This window comes from Branchiostoma floridae, chromosome 1, assembly GCF_000003815.2.
Source record: "Branchiostoma floridae strain S238N-H82 chromosome 1, Bfl_VNyyK, whole genome shotgun sequence".
NCBI classification, from domain to species: domain Eukaryota; kingdom Metazoa; phylum Chordata; class Leptocardii; order Amphioxiformes; family Branchiostomatidae; genus Branchiostoma; species Branchiostoma floridae.
In genome coordinates, this window is record NC_049979.1 from 17,542,643 (window position 1) to 17,561,722 (window position 19,080).

At 42.7% G+C, this 19,080-nt stretch overlaps 2 protein-coding genes across 4 annotated transcripts in view; both read right to left on the reverse strand.

Annotated features, from left to right (window-relative positions):
- Nucleotides 1-5,242: 5,242 nt before the first annotated feature.
- Nucleotides 5,243-14,377, reverse strand: LOC118429736. Of its 3 annotated transcripts, none has more exons than XM_035840366.1 (2): nucleotides 14,039-14,377; nucleotides 5,243-7,004 (listed from the first exon to the last, which is right to left on the reverse strand). In XM_035840366.1, exon 2 carries the CDS (start codon nucleotides 6,861-6,863, stop codon nucleotides 6,030-6,032), a length of 834 nt encoding a protein of 277 aa, XP_035696259.1. In that variant the 5' UTR covers nucleotides 6,864-7,004; nucleotides 14,039-14,377; the 3' UTR covers nucleotides 5,243-6,029. The 3 variants fall into 3 exon arrangements, with proteins under 3 accessions (XP_035696259.1, XP_035696253.1, XP_035696267.1); XM_035840360.1 differs by lacking the exon at nucleotides 14,039-14,377 and adding an exon at nucleotides 12,031-12,433; XM_035840374.1 differs by lacking the exon at nucleotides 14,039-14,377 and adding an exon at nucleotides 8,659-9,180.
- A 3,899-nt stretch (nucleotides 14,378-18,276) lies between these two features.
- Nucleotides 18,277-19,080, reverse strand: part of LOC118410958 (prolyl hydroxylase EGLN3-like) — a 2,640-nt gene continuing 1,836 nt past the window's right edge. The window contains exons 4-6 of the mRNA XM_035812974.1: nucleotides 19,045-19,074; nucleotides 18,736-18,807; nucleotides 18,277-18,447 (exon numbers count right to left, since the gene is read on the reverse strand). Of these exons, the coding sequence (XP_035668867.1) occupies nucleotides 18,328-18,447; nucleotides 18,736-18,807; nucleotides 19,045-19,074 (222 nt within the window). The 3' untranslated portion in view covers nucleotides 18,277-18,327. The remainder of the gene's footprint in view (nucleotides 18,448-18,735; nucleotides 18,808-19,044; nucleotides 19,075-19,080) is intronic.

Here is a 19,080-nt window from a genome sequence, read left to right on the forward strand (position 1 = left end):
GACTCATAAGTTGATGTAACGAATTAACATTGCAGACATTCAATATCCATTTGCTGTACATAAAGTACTGGCTAACTGTGTAGTGAAATGTGTCAAACACATCATTGTAGTGTCGATAGATAACTTCTAAAATATCTCTAATACCAGAACTGTAGAGCATTAAAACAGGAACGTCATAGAACCGGCAGGGCACAATACAGTTGGGACGTGTGGTCGCCATGGAAACACAAAACGAGCGAAATTTTCGCTAATAGGTGTTATTTAAATTGGCATTCTTCAAAATTCAATGATGGCGAAACGTGAGCCTGTCCTTGCCTATTAGTCTGTGTTTGACGGGAGTTGTGAAAGCGGGAGCAGTCAGCTGGCTGGCCAGGACAGGACACACTCCTGAACCTGAGCAAACCGACAGAGGACGGGGAACCGGCGGCTCGTTAATTGGCAGGAAATAAATACAGCGCTAACGAATCTGTACACATCTGCCATTCCTTCCAAATGTGTTTGGTGAGAAAACCGATTTAAACTAGACCGAATTAGTGGTCTCTAATGATGTCAGATGGAGAGATAAAAATTCAACATGTCAGGATCAGGTAAAGTCTATTAACATTGGAAATGTTCCTGGATTGCCTATACAATATCATCATTCTACATTAGATTCTTCACAATCTCTAGTCTTTTGCCGCGCATGGAGGAAATCATATCTGTCACGACAGAGAACATGGTCAGCTGATCCACATTTCTACTACAAAGTAATCCGAGAGATGAGTGTACGAATTTGACATGAATTTTCCCCAAATACCTTCCGATATCAATAGAAACGTCATTTATCAAAAATATACCTTATTACATCCGGAGTGAGTCTATAATCTTACGTCTGTAACTTTTCTTAGTGAGTTCGGATCTGACGCAGACCCTTCCCCACCCCGGACAATTTACTCAGCTATTCCTGTCTTCAGATTGTGAGTCTTTGAAGGACCAAACGGTGTTGTTGAATATGTACGTGTCCCACGACAAGGGTCAAAGGTCTGTTCTAATACGTAGAGTACCATTCATGGTGTAACTCCGGTGTTGTATCGTTCCCCCACAAGAGTGGAATGGCTCCATCCAGACTAAGATAGAATTTATTTGCAACCAAATATGCTTTTCGCAGTGACGTACGTCTTAGTTTCTTGTGATTATATAACATTGTTCACAGTTTTTCTGATATTTTCCCCCGATAATCAATTCTGTCTTGTGTTTGTTCCACCTGTGATCCTTCTATTAATGGTATTATCATTAAAAACGAAGAAACCACAATTTGTACCCTGCATTACTAGTTGTCTTTCCATTTTCCTTCCCAGTCTCTTTCCACCTCTCGTTAAACACTCACTACAGCTCCCGCTATCGACACCTGGATGTAACATGGATCCGGGTAGCTGGGGTTGTTTTTTATACCAACCTTCTCCCCAGTTATCTCATCCACTTACTTCATCGCCTTCGTAATAAAACGTACGTAAAAGATGTCTTGTGTAATGCCGAGAAGTAGCTGTCACTCAAGTCCTGCTCTGGGGGCAATCATTAACTCGAAGACACACAACTTTATCATCCACATCTATCAATGACAACACATCAAAGTGACATTTTTATCAGTACCCAGTGGAAAATACCTGCTCTCTACTCCGAAAAACCCCGTGGGAAATAATTAGTAGGAAAAGCACTGTAGCTAAAGGAAAGGGTGAGAACGACTGAACAATAAAATATCGAAGGAATAAAAGAGTGAGTGATTGAGTAAGTGATTGAGTGATTGAGTGAATGAGTGAGTGAGTGAGCGAAAGTGAGTGAGCCAGAATGAGTAAGTGAGTGTGTGAGTGTATGAGTGAGTGAGTGAGTGAGTGAGTGAGTGTGTGTGTGTGTGAGTGAGTGAGTGAGTAGGTGAGTGGGTGAGCAAGTGAGTGATCGAGCGATCGATCGAGCGAATGAGTGAATGATCGAGCGAGTGAGGAGAGGAATGAACGGACAAAAATACCTTCTACTTAACTTGAACTTGAAGAAAAAATGCCCAAGCTGGAACACTAAACAAAGAAAAATGATAAATTAGACTACGCTTCTCTCTGCAGACCCAAGTCCTGGGACAACAAGGAAAACAACGGGTTTTGAGGATGTGATTTTTGTCACCGAAAAGGCGACATAACGATTATCTTTCCGTTTTTGTTTCAACATTCTTGCGAGTCATTCTTGCAAGTGACAATGTAGAGTTTCTGTTTCAGTGAGAGACGATAAACAAGGCACGCGAAAAATTTACTAGAAGTAGGGTCTATGGTGTAGTAGAGTAGTAAAGACGGTGCTCTGCAATGTTTCAGATTATCGATATACGGCGCTTCAGCACGGTAAGAGGAGGGTAAGGTACGACTGTGCCTCTACCAGGCTTCGTAGATCGGTGGTAGAAATTGGACAAATAGAGTCATGACGTTGATACGTACAGTAGGGGAGTCGGCCGGCCAGAACAATTATTTCCTCACTACGTAGGTCGCAAGCTGTTCCCTGGCCTGCTGTACTCCTCTGACCGGCTTACTCCTCTATTTGTTCCATTTCTATGGTTTTCCCAGCGACCTAAAATAATGGAGTCTGATAGAGACTAGTGCTGAATAAGTTTTATATAGTTTTGCCGTCTAAATCGATATGTATTTATGGGTGGGGAATAGATTTATTGTTGATTCGTCGGGATGTGGGTTTCGACAACCGTAAGATGTACGGGAAAATGTGTCCATGTAAAAGAGCGATTGGTAAGTCCCTTTACTACAAGCGTCTGTCTTATATCAGTTAGGGAGAAACTCCCGCAACAGGACGGGTAACGGCACGCAGTTAGGCATCCAGCAAGGAGAGACGTCAGTGTTCGCGATCGAACCTAGAAAATAAAGATCTTATCAACTTACTTTTTAATTGTCGCTGTCCGGAGAGCGTTTTATGCTAAATCAGAGTGAGAGTTGCTAGAGCCGTGAGTAAATACTATTGTCTGTGTATATATTGCTCGGTTGATCCATTGCTAAGTTGTCGACAGTGCGGGCAGGATCAGCACCGCATGCTAAGAGCGACTCCTGTCGGTATAATGTGGTATTGTACTTACTTACCTAACCGCCTGTTTGTGTATGATGACATTATTTCCATGAGATCACAACACTGGAAAGAGCGCCTTCATAAACGTCCACCGAGGCAGCATGGTTTTCATTTATTCAATGACAAGATAAACAGATAAATTAAGTGAATACATAGGTTCAATAACAACTATCCGTTCTATTCCCACTCGCAAATCTACCTTACCTTGGCATTATCATCACTTTAGTGACCTTAATGATCCCTTCTGATGTTATTGTATACCTGCCCTTTTTGCTATGTCCGCATAAGCTCCTTAGTTACCCAAAACCAAAGCATTGAAAAGGCTATAACAATAACCTTACAGTCAAATAACTGTCAAAAGATTTTATTGAAAGAGAAGTGTTTTTCTTAAGTACGTAATACCCCTCTCTGTCTGCGATCATATCATTGCATCCCGCCGAACAGACGTTTTCATATAACAGCAATAGTTTTTATATAACAACAAAACCACGTCAAGAAATTGAATACGTCTGACACACTTCCTCGTTTGTTGAGAAAACCTATGTCAGTGACACAACGAACAGTGTTGACCGTCAGGTCACTTCTCTTCTAAGATCAGCACCCGGTGCGGTCGGTATTAGTACTTGTCAATAATAATTATAAGAGATATACATTGTAGTGAAGACATCACGTGGTGTGGTCTGAAACGTAACGCGAACAGTATAGTTTGAGTAGCAACTTTACTGGGTCGATGAAAACATACCGAGTGGACTAAAGGGGGAACTCCCTGGACCGCCTGAGTTTGCGGTGTCGCTGCATTCCAAATCAAATTTGTGCGACGCTTGACTACCGGAAATGTCACACAAGACTGACAAGAACGACTAAAATGACTACAAACAATCATCGCGTAAACGCTATTCTTTTTTATCGATGAACTTGGTTGACTGCTCTGTCAAATCGCTGGCCGCAGTGGCGCCCTCAATTGCACCGCAGTTTCAGTGAGATACCCCTTAAATCTGAAACCAGGTGCAAAAGTTGTCCTTAATGTGTTGTATACGATTAGAAGGTGATTGTTTAATTTCTATTCAAAACAACATTGTACAGGACAGCACCATGGAGGTCGGGTTGGACTGAAGTAATCTCCAAGCAGATGTTGGGAAGAATACTTTTTTTTGCTGACTGGTTACAGAAAAAGCTACAGAAGTATAGCAATTTTCTTGTTGTACATAGACTGATTTTGTTTTTATCTCTGATGACCACAGCTACACAATTTGTTGAGAATAACTGCAGTTGTCTATTCCACAGGCTTCAATTAGACACTGAATCTCTTCATCTTCTTTAAGACATGAAGAGATTAAGGGTTTACCCCCTAAAAATTGCAACAAGTATTACTCTTAATGCTGTAAAGCAGCGAGCTACAGCATTAAGACTACTTTGCCGCCATAAATAGACCATACACATAAGTCTGCTTAAATCACGAGCTTTTTTCTCTACATATCCCTGGTACCATATTAGGAAGGTTATCTCTTCCCTCGATAACATTGAGAATGCGATCACGTTGTCAGGCTGACTATCGCTGGTACAGCTCTGTGAGATTCTCTCCCAGGATACATCTATTCACTTCCTACCCTGAATAGGAGATTAGGAAGGCTAATGGACCTATTGTCCTGCCACAGATAATGGCGCCAAATTAGCCTGCCGCCACCTGATGGCAGCGGTGCAGACCGTCCGTACGTTCCGCCGTGCAGGCTGATTTGTGAAATGCATCCAAGTAATGGGAGACTAACTTAAATCACAGGTTGAACTCTCATAAAAGCATCATTGAGACTGACGCGTATGCATGACATATGTTAGTAGACATACGTACGCTGCACGTATGTATGGCATGGAAGACAATCAAATGTTAAGTATACAAAATAAAACGTAATCCCCCTGTCGTCGTCTCAATGATAATCAATAGGTACCTTGAAAGAAAAAGAAAGTGAACAAAACACTTTTCACTAGTCCTGGTAATAAACGTTCCTACCTGACATGGAACATTGGGTGTCGTCATTACTGAAATGAGGAGTGGGGCCCTTTATCTTTTTCTTAACGAACACAGTGTAATCTATCGATGTATTGTCTTCAAGGAAGGATGAAAGTAACAACAATTAACAGTATAAAACAGCCAACATTCCTTCTCAAGATGGATTGTATTACGGAATACATAATTCAAATACATAATGAATAGTAATGATATCAGAAAACGTCTTAGAGTGAAGAAACATTATTGCACTGCACAAATAGTTTCAACACGCCATTATATATAATGTAAAATGAGAGTCTCTGTGTTCCAGTCCAGTGATCTAGGCTTGAGCAGCCAGTTCTAATGTACAGTTTTATCTTGTCAGAAGTGTCGTACAAACATGTTTCACTGTGTCTTCTGACAGAAACGCTCAGGTGGAAAATAGATCGAACATTTACGTGAGTGATCCTTTTAACTGCCCACATACACCACCTGTCGCCTGGATACCACGACAGTTATATGTATCTGTATTGATATCATCTGAACTGTATTCATCACTGCCAATCAATCTTATACATCATTATCTGGTAAGATAATTAGGTGATAGTCACGTTTCTTCACACGTGGGATCGACCAACGCGACGCTGCACTGAAATATTTCCAGTGAGCCTATACGCTCAATGATATCTAAAATGACGAAAGGAAAGACAATGATAATGTATATGCAACGTCACTGTTTAATACAGTAACCCTACGTCTTCGAACAAAAATTGCAGCCGAATAGATCCGGGTACAGTACATGACAGACAACAGTGACTGGCCAGTATAAAGAGGCAAAATCTTCCTTGGAGGATCAAATCTATATTGCAGAAATACTGATAAAGTTCCGCTGTTGCGTTCATACATAGCCTTGACTGAGAGTTCCAGACTCCCCTTCTAGAATTTCTTAAAACAATTACTTCATCTGAGCGGACTGCTTCATCAGTAACAGGTCGTCTGACTGTGCTCTGCGGAGACCTTCCAGCCAGGAGGTGCACTTCATGTCCAGCTCCGGGGAGCTCATTCTGGAGTCCGTCTCCTCACTCGCCGACGCGACCTCCGAGTCGACACTCTTACATCTAGTTGTAGTGTCCTCTCCGTTCCTTTGGAACGTTTTCCAGTTTGTACCATGCCCCAGTGGCGGCAGGATCACTCCGTGGTTTGTGCTTTCTGAATGCGGTGCATACAACCTGTTAGCATTATTGTCACTGTTATTCCTATCTTTTTTCGCTTTCTTGTTTACAGGGGGTGACTTTATACTGTCCATGTGATTCACTTGTGCGGTGTTTACCGTAAGCTGGGGTAGTTTTGTCTGCTTGCCATGCTTAAAATCGCAAGGGACTTCAGACACACCCCTACCTTCTTTTGAGTCCATGTTCATGATTTCCGGGAACATTCTATTTGGTGAATCCACATCCGGCCAACTGTGCCAGCTGTTTATCTTCTTTCTCCGACGAGGACTTCGACTCTTCTTCCTGACTTGCTTGGCAGTCGGTTTTGTGTTGTCTGAATCTTCCTGTGTTTCCACCTCCGAGCTCTTCCCACCGTTGATAAAGTCGGAATCTTTCCTGGTTATCCCTGGCAGCCTGGCGGTCGGTCGTGAATGAGAGTCTGTAGCCACTGGTGAACCCGACGGCGCTCCAGGCGACGATATAGATTCTGGGTTAAGGTTTTGACGTTTGTGTGGCGGTGACGATGGCAGACTTTTCTGTCCGTTCATCTGGATGGCAGGTAAGAATCCGTGCGACATACTGGACACCTCAGGTCCTCTCTAGGCCCGTGTGTGTGTGAGGGACAGCTGGTGATGAAGTCGCTGTCCAGGCCCGGCTAGGGGCGAACCTGTAGCTCGAGCAACGGAGTCTTCACTGCCTTCCCCTCAACCGCTACAAGCCTGCGGGCAAGAAGACAGATGATGAGATCAAACTGATAGGGACAGTTCAACCTGCCAACATATAGCGTACGTAAGGAGACACCAAGGTAACCACGGTGGCGTCAGGTCCTGTCTCCTGGAGGCTAACACTGACTGGAGACTATTTCCTAATACTCCGACTGATTGAAAAGCCCATATACCCGATCAATGGTTATCCTACAAACCCTCTAAGAGTGAGACTGTTATCCACGCCTCCCAAGTGGGGTTAATTCATTTATCGCAGGGATCTTTTAAGTATCAATTCGAAAATTCAGCATCAAGTGAAACACCTGTACGTGGGGGATGAAAGTGTCAACTCTGATATGATTACCAGAGTGTCATAGCAAAATCTTTCCGGACGACAAACCATACGTCTCGTTTGGCACTTTGAATGCTAAATGTCATAAAATATAGGATATGGCAGATATGCAAATTACTTTTGCGTGAGCGCTAATGAAACCTGGCTCCGCGTTCAAAAAGTAGGTCACTAGTTCATTTAGCAAGGGACCGTTCGGTAAGAATGATTTACGCTTCATCAACAACAAATCGTAGGTCGACAGAATACATTTTGCTGAACGTAAATCGTCTAGATCGAGACCATTGGGGCTTTTCACTTTGATTTTCGTTGATAACTGATCAAGTTCTGAATCACTTTAATGATTATCACTTGTGTATTTCCGTTTAGCGAAAAACGCCGACGTAGTAAACGATCCCCTTCAATGAACGCAGACGTATCAATGCTTTGACATGAACTTTGAATGGTACGCAAATTGAATTTCCCGTCAATTGTTAACTCATAATATGCCTCAATTACGCGGACTACGAGGAGTCAGGTGTCAGATGTCGTTGCTAGGGGCAACCTGTAGTTTCCATGGAGACAATATCCCTGCTCATTGCTCTATCGTCCACACCAGGACTGGGATAGACACCGACAAGAAATATATGTACGAAACTACAATCATCCTCTCGCCTAGCTTCAAAACTTGCAGGCTCTCAGGGCTTGGCCTTGGGGGCTTATAATACACTTTTGCTGGCCACGTCTTTTTGTACTGGGTCGCTTGTGCTGCCTGTTGTCTTTTCTTTTTTTCATTTTTTGCTCACAATGCACATTTTTCTGAAGACTCTTTTATGTACTGGGTCGTTTGTGGCACAAGAAATAAAAGACAAGCGACCCAGTTTAAAAAGACATGGCCGGCAAAAGTGTATTATAAGCAACACCCCCTCCCCCTGCGATGGAGGCTACCTCTCGTCACTTTTCAAGTCGTCCTTGGCCTTCTGAGCTAGCGTGCCATCAAACCTCAACGTTGTTTCACATACACCATTCAAAACTATCCCTGACTACATCCTGACAATACCTGTATCCCCGAGCCTACGTGCGACCTGTAGTGTGACAACTTAGTCAGCGGGGATCTCCTGGGTGATGACGGGCTGTTGGGACGATTTCCCGCCTACCCCTGGTCAGTCTTCATTGACCGTTCCAAACATCATCCCACGTACCCTCCCTGCGGGTCAACCCGTGAGCGCGTGCATGGGTGACTCTGGACAACACGAACATTACTGCTCCAAGTTTGTCGGCATGCCACTTCATACAAGATTAGTGAAAAGCCTGATTACGTTTAGCTGAGTCCGGGCTCACCTTTTGCGCATTCGTGCCAAATGTTGCTCCGTTTCCAAGGGCAGGGGGACCGATAATCCAAGGGAACAATCGTACATCAAAAAAACGAAAGACTAGTTCTTTCTCAATGTACATGAGCTCTATGAGAGCTGTACAAAGTAAACAGTTGCAGAGCTTCTATCAAACATGACCGGCCTGTAATGAGGTTTCCGTGACCGCTGGAACATGGTTGAAATGAAGTTACTGCCACTGCTACCTGTGTGAACGTTTACAGCAGGTGCTGTAATTGTCGAACGCTCCACCGCATTTTCTTTTTGAACTGATGTCCCCACCGGGATTAGATGTGCCTTTGACCAAATTGTAAAGCCTTTCTGCGGCCAGTTTCCCACAATTTCCGCTGTCTTTTCAGGTGGAGATGTATGTTGTGTCCATGCACATATATCAATCAGTGGCAGCTCAACAGACAATAGTCCGTGTGAGCCGCGAGATTCAGTTGGTCACGCGAGACTTGGTCGTGAGTGTTTCTAAAAGACTGGAAAAGATTATAGTGGTGAGAAGTGAGCTTCACCAATGAGATGTTATTTCTATTATATCCTTGTCTTGGTAATATTGATTCTGGGCAATTAGAGTCAACCGGCCTCTGCAGTATTTGAACAATGAACAATTCCTAATTGCCAATGTGACGTAGAAAGCGATACGAGTAGCTTCTGTCATATTCTCATGTCTGATGTTACTGAAACATTCATACAACAGATGCTGAAATAAACGTTAACATTCTATTTGCCAATCTTATCATATAGCCCTAAGATTTTATCACACAACATCTTATCAAGTAGATTTTGCATTTTATGTCTGAGCGATTAAATTTTCAAAAGCATCTATGATAACCTACACTACAACGGAAGAAAGTCCAAAAGAAGCTATATATTACTGCATTATAAGTTTGTTACTATAGAGCTTTATACTAGAGCTATATATTACTGTATGGTAAGATTATTAATTTTATACTATAGCCGTTTGCTATCCCGCATTATGGTATTCCAAAAACCCTTGAAAACATTCTCAATAATCTGGGTAATTATAGTCAAGCAACAGCAATTTGAGCAAAAGCGAGGTCCTTTTATGACGATTCCACCGTGTGACACAGAATAGGCATTTTTTCTGATTCCGTAGTGTCGTCTTAACTTATGTTACAACATCCATTCAAAGGCAGATTGGCGACATTAGAAGACGTTACCATCTGGAGCAACGAATAGTAGGCTTTGTAGTAGTCTATTACACGTTCTGAACATTTTAAGGTCATCCTTTATCTAACTAGAGTTCCACAAAACACATATCTTCGCCAAATGGCGCAGCCATGAAAGTTACATTGCATATCGTAACGATGTGTTTTAGCATGATGAGTAGAATGTTTTGAGGAGAGCGCCATGATTGATTCTAAATTAAAGAGCATGCATGTCCTCGGCTATGTACACGCATGTCCTGAATATATGATGAATGTGTCCTTTTGACATTGACAAGGATAAAGTATTAGCCTTATAACCCGTGTCCTTGGATGACATCTGGGTAGGTCGAACAGTTTCTGTTAGGATGTGTAGAACAATGATATGCTGTTAATAGGGGTCTAGAGCATTACCACTGAGCCACTGTTGTGGTAATCTCCAAGCAGATGTTGGAAGCCCCGTAGTTCTGCGTGTGAACGTTCGTGCCAAGGTTCATGAACCCACGACTAGAAATTGTATTTTCACACAAACTCCAGCTCACATGACAGTTTAATGACATTCCCACTGATACAGGCGTCGTCGAGAACACGGCAGCAGTAAATATAGTACAATTGAAGTTGACGGTTCATGGTCATTTGATTGACTTTCTTGATGCTATCTTCAATCGTTATTTCAAGACATTAATCATTGATGAAGCTTGCAGGTGAACTTATTGGGGTTTAATGTAAAAGAACTAACACCCTCATAATGCTGTATCACTGTAATTCTGATCGAATAGAATGGGAACATATGTGGAGTTATGAAAATGTATTTTTTATATCTGATTATCTATACATCTACAGCTATATATCGATCACTAGATCCACCAACAGACAGATAAGCAGATCACCAAACTAAACAGGGATGCACAATTCCGATGACTTAATTTCATTCTGTTGGTTACAAAAATCCCCCATATTTAGTTTCATGTCGCAGTGCAAGTCATTCAGCCGAACTAGGCAAGTTTAATTCAACACCTACATCTCTTTGAGACGTTTTGCCTTCGTTTTGAGGCTCGCCAATGTTTGTTAAACATTTCGGTGGGTGAACTGCGTATCCAAGTGTCTCATTGTTCAACATTTGCAGCTCTCCTAGAAACCGCCCGCTGTCGGAAAGGAATTATTCCATGCTTACACATAACCTGGCAATTCAACTACAGTTGCTACAAACGACATGGACAGGGTTATACTATAACAACAGAATAAGACTGGGTGTGTTTCTTGTTGTGCTACCGCTACATGCACCATATCGCTAATTAATGAATTAATTTATGGGATTCGTAGGTGTTGATTTATCAATCTTCATTATAGGGACCCCCACGGCCAAGGTGAGATGTAGGGAATTTAATGAAAACCCCACATGCTTTGTTACTTTTCAGAATCAACTCTATATTTCACGTCAAGAAGCTTTCTTTTAATTCTGTAATCTGAGGATCCGTTGTAAACGTACGGATAACGTTTTGTCTCCAAGAACACGGGACAATAGGTCATCATTAATGTGTACTGTGAACAATTCTGCACATGAGGAAACTCTTTAAAAGTGTTGATATAACGTTACATGTACACTGCAAGAGAATAGTCCCTGCGTTATATTTCACCTACGCCCACCCCCGTTTAAAAAAAATGCGTCAAACGCTGACGAACCTACTTCCAAGAGAAACGTTCGCATGGTCTTCATTTCACACACGATAGCAATAATTCCTCCCAAACAGTCACCACTGGGGGTGAAACTCATTCAGTTCTTACATGTGAGCTTACACCATTTTATATGCAGCCAAAGGTTCTCCTTTCTCAGCAAAGACTTCCTCTTGCTTTTATATCCTTGTTTATGCCATTCGGGACCATTAAACTAAAGCGATATTTCCGCCCCGTTAGATAATCTTTATGGCCGGTTATATATCATATCTAACGGGGCGGAAATATCTAGCGGAAAATGCCTTCAGCTTCAAGCGTCTGTTGAATGTTAGCAAGCACATTCTCTACTGAATACCGTTCTTCTTCCTTGAATATGACCGCTCCTGACTAACGTCTCAGATATGGCACAACCCCATTAACAATAGCAGGACCACTAAGACCAGACCTAGGATGTATGATCTATGGTTAACATTATTAACACTGATAGAATGAAATACCTGTGACAACTGTAGTCCTGCCTGTTCCTGACAGAGCTCTGAATCCGGTACCGTACCTGCACACAGACTGTGAGACCCTGTAGTGACTCCCGGATGAAGTGTTACAGTTTATGTACGGTTCTCCCAGCCCCACCCCCTGTGCTCTACACGCCCTTACACGTCTCCGTCCAACAATAACCACGTCAGTTTACTTCTCCCCATGGCCAGGCTTACTAATCTCTTTCACACGGAACACGTAAGTCAGGGAAATGAAAATTCGCGAGGTAGGCGGGACGATACAGACTGTGAAGTATCTGGCAACAGATGATACTAGGAAGTAGGTAGGTATGAATCGATGATTGGTTCAACCTTTTCTCACATAAACGTCCAGCGGAAAGAGATGAGCAAACCTAGGCCGGTTAAACTTCTGTCCGTTTTTGCTGTTGACGGCCTCCTTGTGGTCCTTGTTTTATCAACCAGTCAAATATTTACATTTCCACGGAAGACTGGACTTATGAAAACTTTCTCTCGAGTCTCATTTTGCAAATTCGCCTCGGGCCTCGCCCCCAAGATTGGAAATCAAATATTCTTAAGTCAACAATTAGTCTATTCTCTAGGGAACTACGTGAGGAATGCCAAGTTTACAAAGCGGCGGCCACATGCAGGTAGTCATTCAGTGATTTGCTATGCGCAACCGGAACTAGCCGGCCAGGCACACAATTTTCCCAGGTACGAATTCTCAGTCAGCTGTGACGACGCTGAGGCTTGGGCATCCAGACATATTCTACAAGCAGAGGTTGGGTCGAGAATACAGTAGAAGTCGGGATTTATACTGGCTAGCTCCCTTTACCGGTAAAACTCCTGACTACTTCTATCTCCGCGACCTAACCTCTGCTTGGAGAGTAATCCAAACAAACGTCAGTAGGAAGGGGCAGTTCAGTAGACTTCTATACAGCAATATGGATTCCATTCAGTTCAGGTATTTTCTCCTGTAAACTTCAGAAGGAAACGTAACGGTCCTCGCGTCTATGGTCGGTCTTCTGCATAATGAAGTTACCGCATAAACACTTACTTTTATTGTCGTAAGGTAAACAGTAGAATCTAATGTATAGTATATTGATTTGCTAGTTTGCGTAACTAGTAACAAATAACGATACATTTTCCGACCATTTTCTTCGACGTCATGATTGATGTAAACATAATCAACTTATCATCGACTTGTTATAACCTGTTACTTGCTGCTGACCATACTATCAATACAACACAACTCAGAAGACAAGATGACTAGAAACTGTATTGTGAAGACCCCCATAGTTTTGTAATGGCCCAGATAAACGTGGTCTCCTAGCGAACACAATGCGGGGTAATGAGGCTGCTATTATTTGTGCCGTAAGACGCGTCACGACCCGGGCTGTGTGGGTGGATATCCAGGACAGGTCGGACCTTCATGGGCCTGGCAACAGCCACAAACTAATCTGCTTGGCGAGGGTTTCACACATTCACACTGGATTTGGTATAATAACATAATCTCAGTTGATGACTTTGGGCTTTAGATAATGAAGCGTGTTGGGATCCCTAACCTGATACTGCGGTATCTAATGACCACAGAAGATTTAACAAACACATCTAGTAGTAAGTGCCTCATCAGACACCAAGGGTCAAACTAGCCACACCTTAGCTAAATGGACCAAATAACAAGGACGCCATAAAATAATCAACGCATTTGACAACTCTTTAAAGTTATGCAGTAAACGGCGCACATTTGTATGCCCTAATTTTCAAGTATACTTATATAGATTTTGTTGAAAAATATTGTCGTTTTTGTAGTCTCCAGATTCAGTGGATATTCTGCACTGTATACTCGTATCAATACTTTCAAGTACACAGGTAAAAAAGCATACGTAGTCCCTTGTTCATAGCTCACTTCCTTGTGGAGGCTTGTTTTAGGGTAGCAGGCTCGGCAGCATATCCTACAGGAGCCGCTTATCGATCAAACACATCGTCACGGTCACCAGGGCCGAGCACTCACCTGTACACCTGCCTGTCCAGGCCGGAAGGTCTCCCACCGTAGGTCGGTACAGACGGACCGTCTTCCCGCAGTGGGCCTTCTGTAGTCAGCCGCGTGCTGACGGCGGGAAGTACGGGTTGTCCCGAGTGCTTACCGGTGGAACGCCGTATGCAGCAGGCGAGCAGCCGTCTGACTCCCGGTCACCAAGTACGCTCTTTGATCAGATCTGACTCCGCAGCTGCGCGCGTACGCGTGCTGACGTAGCGGCTGTACGTGAAGTGTTTACAGAGTCTAGGTAGGAGGTTCGGGAACTCCTTGAAGGGAGTCATTAAAATTTTATTACCGGGCCCTTTGTCAGGAAAGGTTACTGATGCACCTATCAATGCTAAACTCAACGTGGATTTCCCACCAAAACAATAATTTTCGGATAAATCAACACGCATATTTTGGGATTATATCGGACGTTATATTGGACCGCTGCCATTGTAGACCCAGCATACAATATCGATGACAGAGCTGGCCAACAATCACTACAAGTTTGCCGATCATGAAAAAAGAAATGTAGCTAGTACTTTCCAACGGTCTAATTACAAAATAAGTCAGTAATAAACAAACTCAAACGGTCTCGATTTCCTTCTTTTGTTTTTGTTAAATTAAAGTCGTTATGTTGCAGACCCCTGTTTGCAACTGATTATGGCAACTTGATCAGTGCAGATGGCACGCTTATGTGATTGGTGATAAGTTTTTCCTGGAGGCTATATCAACTCCTACGGTTAATATCCGGACCTCATGCAGCCAATCTCTCACCTACTCAGGTTCTTACGTTAATACAAATTGCTTCTGGGGTTCACGGGCAAGCAATCCGACAATCCCTCTGAAGAGCTGTGTTCTCATTTCCGGTCACCTTGTCATACACCAGGACTGACAGACGAAGGATCGGTTCGTTCATTCATCACTGGGAATTAACCTATTTGTAAGCTGTTGTAACCTGGAGATATCAGAATAAAAGGTGTAGACTGTGCGTACTTTTATTTGTCAAGCTAGGACAAAAGTGATAGATAAAATAAATGAAACGATGGACGAAGACAGTGACTTTCAATAAAAAGAATGATGTCCTCACTACCCGAGCACGCCATGGGGTGATTTTTTGTCTTTTTAGTACATGAATGAAGATCATAATAGGAGCTGTGGGTATGTTGTGTCAATATTGTTGGATTTGTACCAAGTTGTGTGTAAACAGCTTATTCATCCGAAGATACGGGCAAGTAAATGAGTGAGTAAACGAGCGTGTGAGTTGGTGAAGGAGGGTGGTATATGGTGGGATAGCTAAACAGCAATAAAGGACTTATCTTGCGAGTTGTAATGTGCCCATGTCAGTCCTGTCTACACAGCCAGATACATTACAGCACGGCAAGGATTACCTAACCCTACACCATGAGAAAAATGAATGAATCACCTTAACTGTGTTCATATTGACAGCAACAACAATACAGGATATGTCAGCGCGAACATAAGGAAAGCCATGGTAAGGCAGGTCTTGGCACTTGTAAGACTCTGCCATGTCTAAACTTATTTCGATGAGGTTTTATTGTAAATCTTTAAATGCTTGAGTCAAAATGTTTTCATACAGTGCAACTAATATGAACTTGTGGTCCTTTCATTGGTGGACGACGTACGCTACTGTAAATTAGTCTCACAATTCAGCATCTGCCAGGAGGCTGTCAGTCATGGTGCTAACACAAATGAACCTGAACCAGTCTATAGCTGTGCACGTAAAACGTCACCAATTAACACCAACGTTGAACCCTGCAATAGTTTTTGATCGTATTTAGAAATGGGAAATCTCAATACCACCGCTGCATCTCGTCAAGATACAGTGCAGTGATATGGTTGGGCTGTCGATAATATTGAAAAAAAAAACGTTTATTCGGTTATTTATTCGGTGTACTAATGGCATTGACAGATAGATGTACATCTCACGGTGGTACGGTGGCCTTGTGGTTAGGGTTGTTGACTCGGAGCCTGGAGATATTGAGTTTGAATTCTTGACACATTCCATGTTGTGCCATTGGCTCATGTGTAAATGGATACCTAGCTTTGGATAGGGACGTATCTCTGATAGGACGTTAAAGCTATAAGACCCGGGTTTGAGGACAGCCACACCTCTAGCAAGTACAAGACTCAGCCATACTTATCAAAAAGAGTAGGAGTCATGCCGATGTGATTGGATCAAATAAATCTGTCCGGACACACCTTGTACTTTCAGTTCAAACCTGTTTACCGACGCAAGGAGGCGCTTTATCAGGTATGCAATATAGACTACAATTTAATCTGGTGGTTGATGAAGATCGCGGACAGAAACTGTCCAGAATTTTTTCTGTTTGTGCTGTGACTTTTTTCCCTAGGGTTTCTCTTATACTTTCTTGCCATAACGTTATACAACATGTATCGATCACCAGGTGGACGTGTGGTCTCGTCTGTACAAGATGGTTTCTTCATTGTGCAGTTGACAACGGCAATGACTTATGGATAAATGCGCATAAAACCATTTCATGTGACCTATCCCAGCTTCCATAATTGATTTACAATAGTGTCAGTGGCATTTTATGCTATTTCAACCGTCTACAAACACTATCAGTAATATTTCAATATGTGAGAGGGTGACAGGTTTGATATTTCTGAGGTCTCGGCTCTCGCTGTGCGCTCTGGCCAATTTTAGAGCGCCGTTTAGTACAAAGGGGGCCTTACTCGAATGAATGTATAGCTGAGTTGAACAGCAAACGGTTTAAAGCCAGTGTTACTGGAATGTATGTATAACATACATCAACAACACTCAAACCATGACAGTCTGCTATACAGCATAATTGGTCAGAAATGGCCCGTTTTCCTGCTAGATGAATTACCAAGAAACCGGCTAACTTTATCATACTATGACACATATAGGTCACTCTGTCTCATACATGACATGTTTAGGTTGCTATCTTTCACAGAGATGACAGGCGACATTTCTGCTTCAACTCTAGTAAACATTACCCTCCTGCTGTAGTAGTTAGACAACAAAGCGGTTGATTTACGACTAAGTCTTGCTGGTGTAACTAGTGGTGAATGTGATTAATACTAATGATACTGACCAGAAAAAAAACGTGCTCGCCATTTACAGATCAATCATCTATCTCTGCATGTTGCAAACTGGATCACGCACTATCTATCATCAAATCTATATTTTTGGCAACGTTTGAGCTTTCTTCCAACGCAAGGAAAACAAACACAATGAATTTTCCTTCGATCTCACCGACCTTCATCAGATGTGTGATTCAAAGCTGACGTTCCGAAAGGCAGAAGTGTCATGACGTGAGGAGCTAATCAAAAGTGGGGAGAAGGCGACATCTACCACCGACACGGTCCAGTGATGGTTGACGTGCCCTGATGTAAATTGCCTCTTTGACGACCCTCACAAACCAGTTCTGCTCCGTATCCAAAATGAACTTGGTACAGAGCTACTACATGTCCATATGAAAATGTTGAGACACTTCGAATTCCGATGATGTAGAGATGGGGCATCTGTTTTCATAAGGGCTCATCAACCCTATGTATTCTACCAACGAAGATGAGTCTTCATTCAAATGTCATCAAATCTGTTGGGGATAATGACACATGCACAGTGGCACTTAACTCTTTTAATGTAGCAATCCCATTAAAACATAGCCATAAAACCACAAGCTTTTGGAAACATAAAAACTTTGGAACACATTTTCTATCTCTACACCAGCTGCCTTAACGCTGTGAGATAGGTTTCACACACGTCTGCACACATTATTACAAGAAATTAATGTAGCCTCTTACGATTATTTGCCCTTTCTATGAAGAAAAATGGCTTGACTCATACATTACGGTGTTTAAATTTTCAACGTACACTACTTAAAGTCGCGCCAGACTACTTGACCCCAATGTGCCGTGACATCCTCGCTTGTGCATCACGTCCTGTCTGTGTTCTATGCACCGATTTAGGCGCTACTGTTAGGCAATACAGTCCGGGGTCAGTTTTTTAATAGTCACACATGAAGTACGTTTAAGACCCACCACACTTAAGAGTAGAGGTACGACCCGGTGTGCGATGGCATGAAACATCTTGGTCTTTCACGGCTTGTGCAGAACTGGTGTGTTATGCCATATCTCGGGCCAGTTTATCGGGTAAGCACTAAAAATAATTAACTTGAGTAGAACCTAAAACAACAGCTGTAAAGGACGATTTAAACTCTACAGCATCCTCCCACACAGGGTTGACTATCGCGGCAAAGCCTTACGACGGCCTACAGTAGGCCCTTGTCCTTCAGTGTGGCGAGAAGTAACTCCTGGATACTGGTGATCAGTCCCATCTCCGTTAGAACGGCGGAAGGGTCGGGATGTCCCCGCACCATGCACGCGACGGCCTGGATTGTAATAGTGGGAATGGTAAAATACAGATTGGCATTGTAGATACGAATGAAACAGTTGTACAGTGAGGCGTATGTCCAGAAAAATAGCCTGGCAGTTTGTCAAATGTCTACTAAATGGACACACACACACACACACACACACACACACACACACACACACACACACACACACACACACACACACACACACACACACACACACACACACACACACACACACACACACACACACACACACACACACACACACACACACACACACACACACATATATATACATACCTGTAGCTCCTCTTCCGACAGTTTTTCGACAGCGCTCTTTGACTTTTTTTCAAGCTCAGATGCAACTCTTTCCTGAATGGACACAAGACAAGATACCACAGACGATTCTAAAACTACTCTAACCCCATCCTAAAACATCAAGGCTCTTACTGAAGCAGTCATTAATACTTTTAAACAAGGAAAGAAACGACAATGCTCGTGTGGCAACGAGTTTGATGGCAACACTACCTGTAAATAAATACGGGCGTTGCAGAATAGTTAGAGTTCGGAACTGATATTGCGTACATGATATGCGGAACAGTCACAAACCTTTTCTGCTTTAGCTACTTCCAGCTCAAGAAGTGC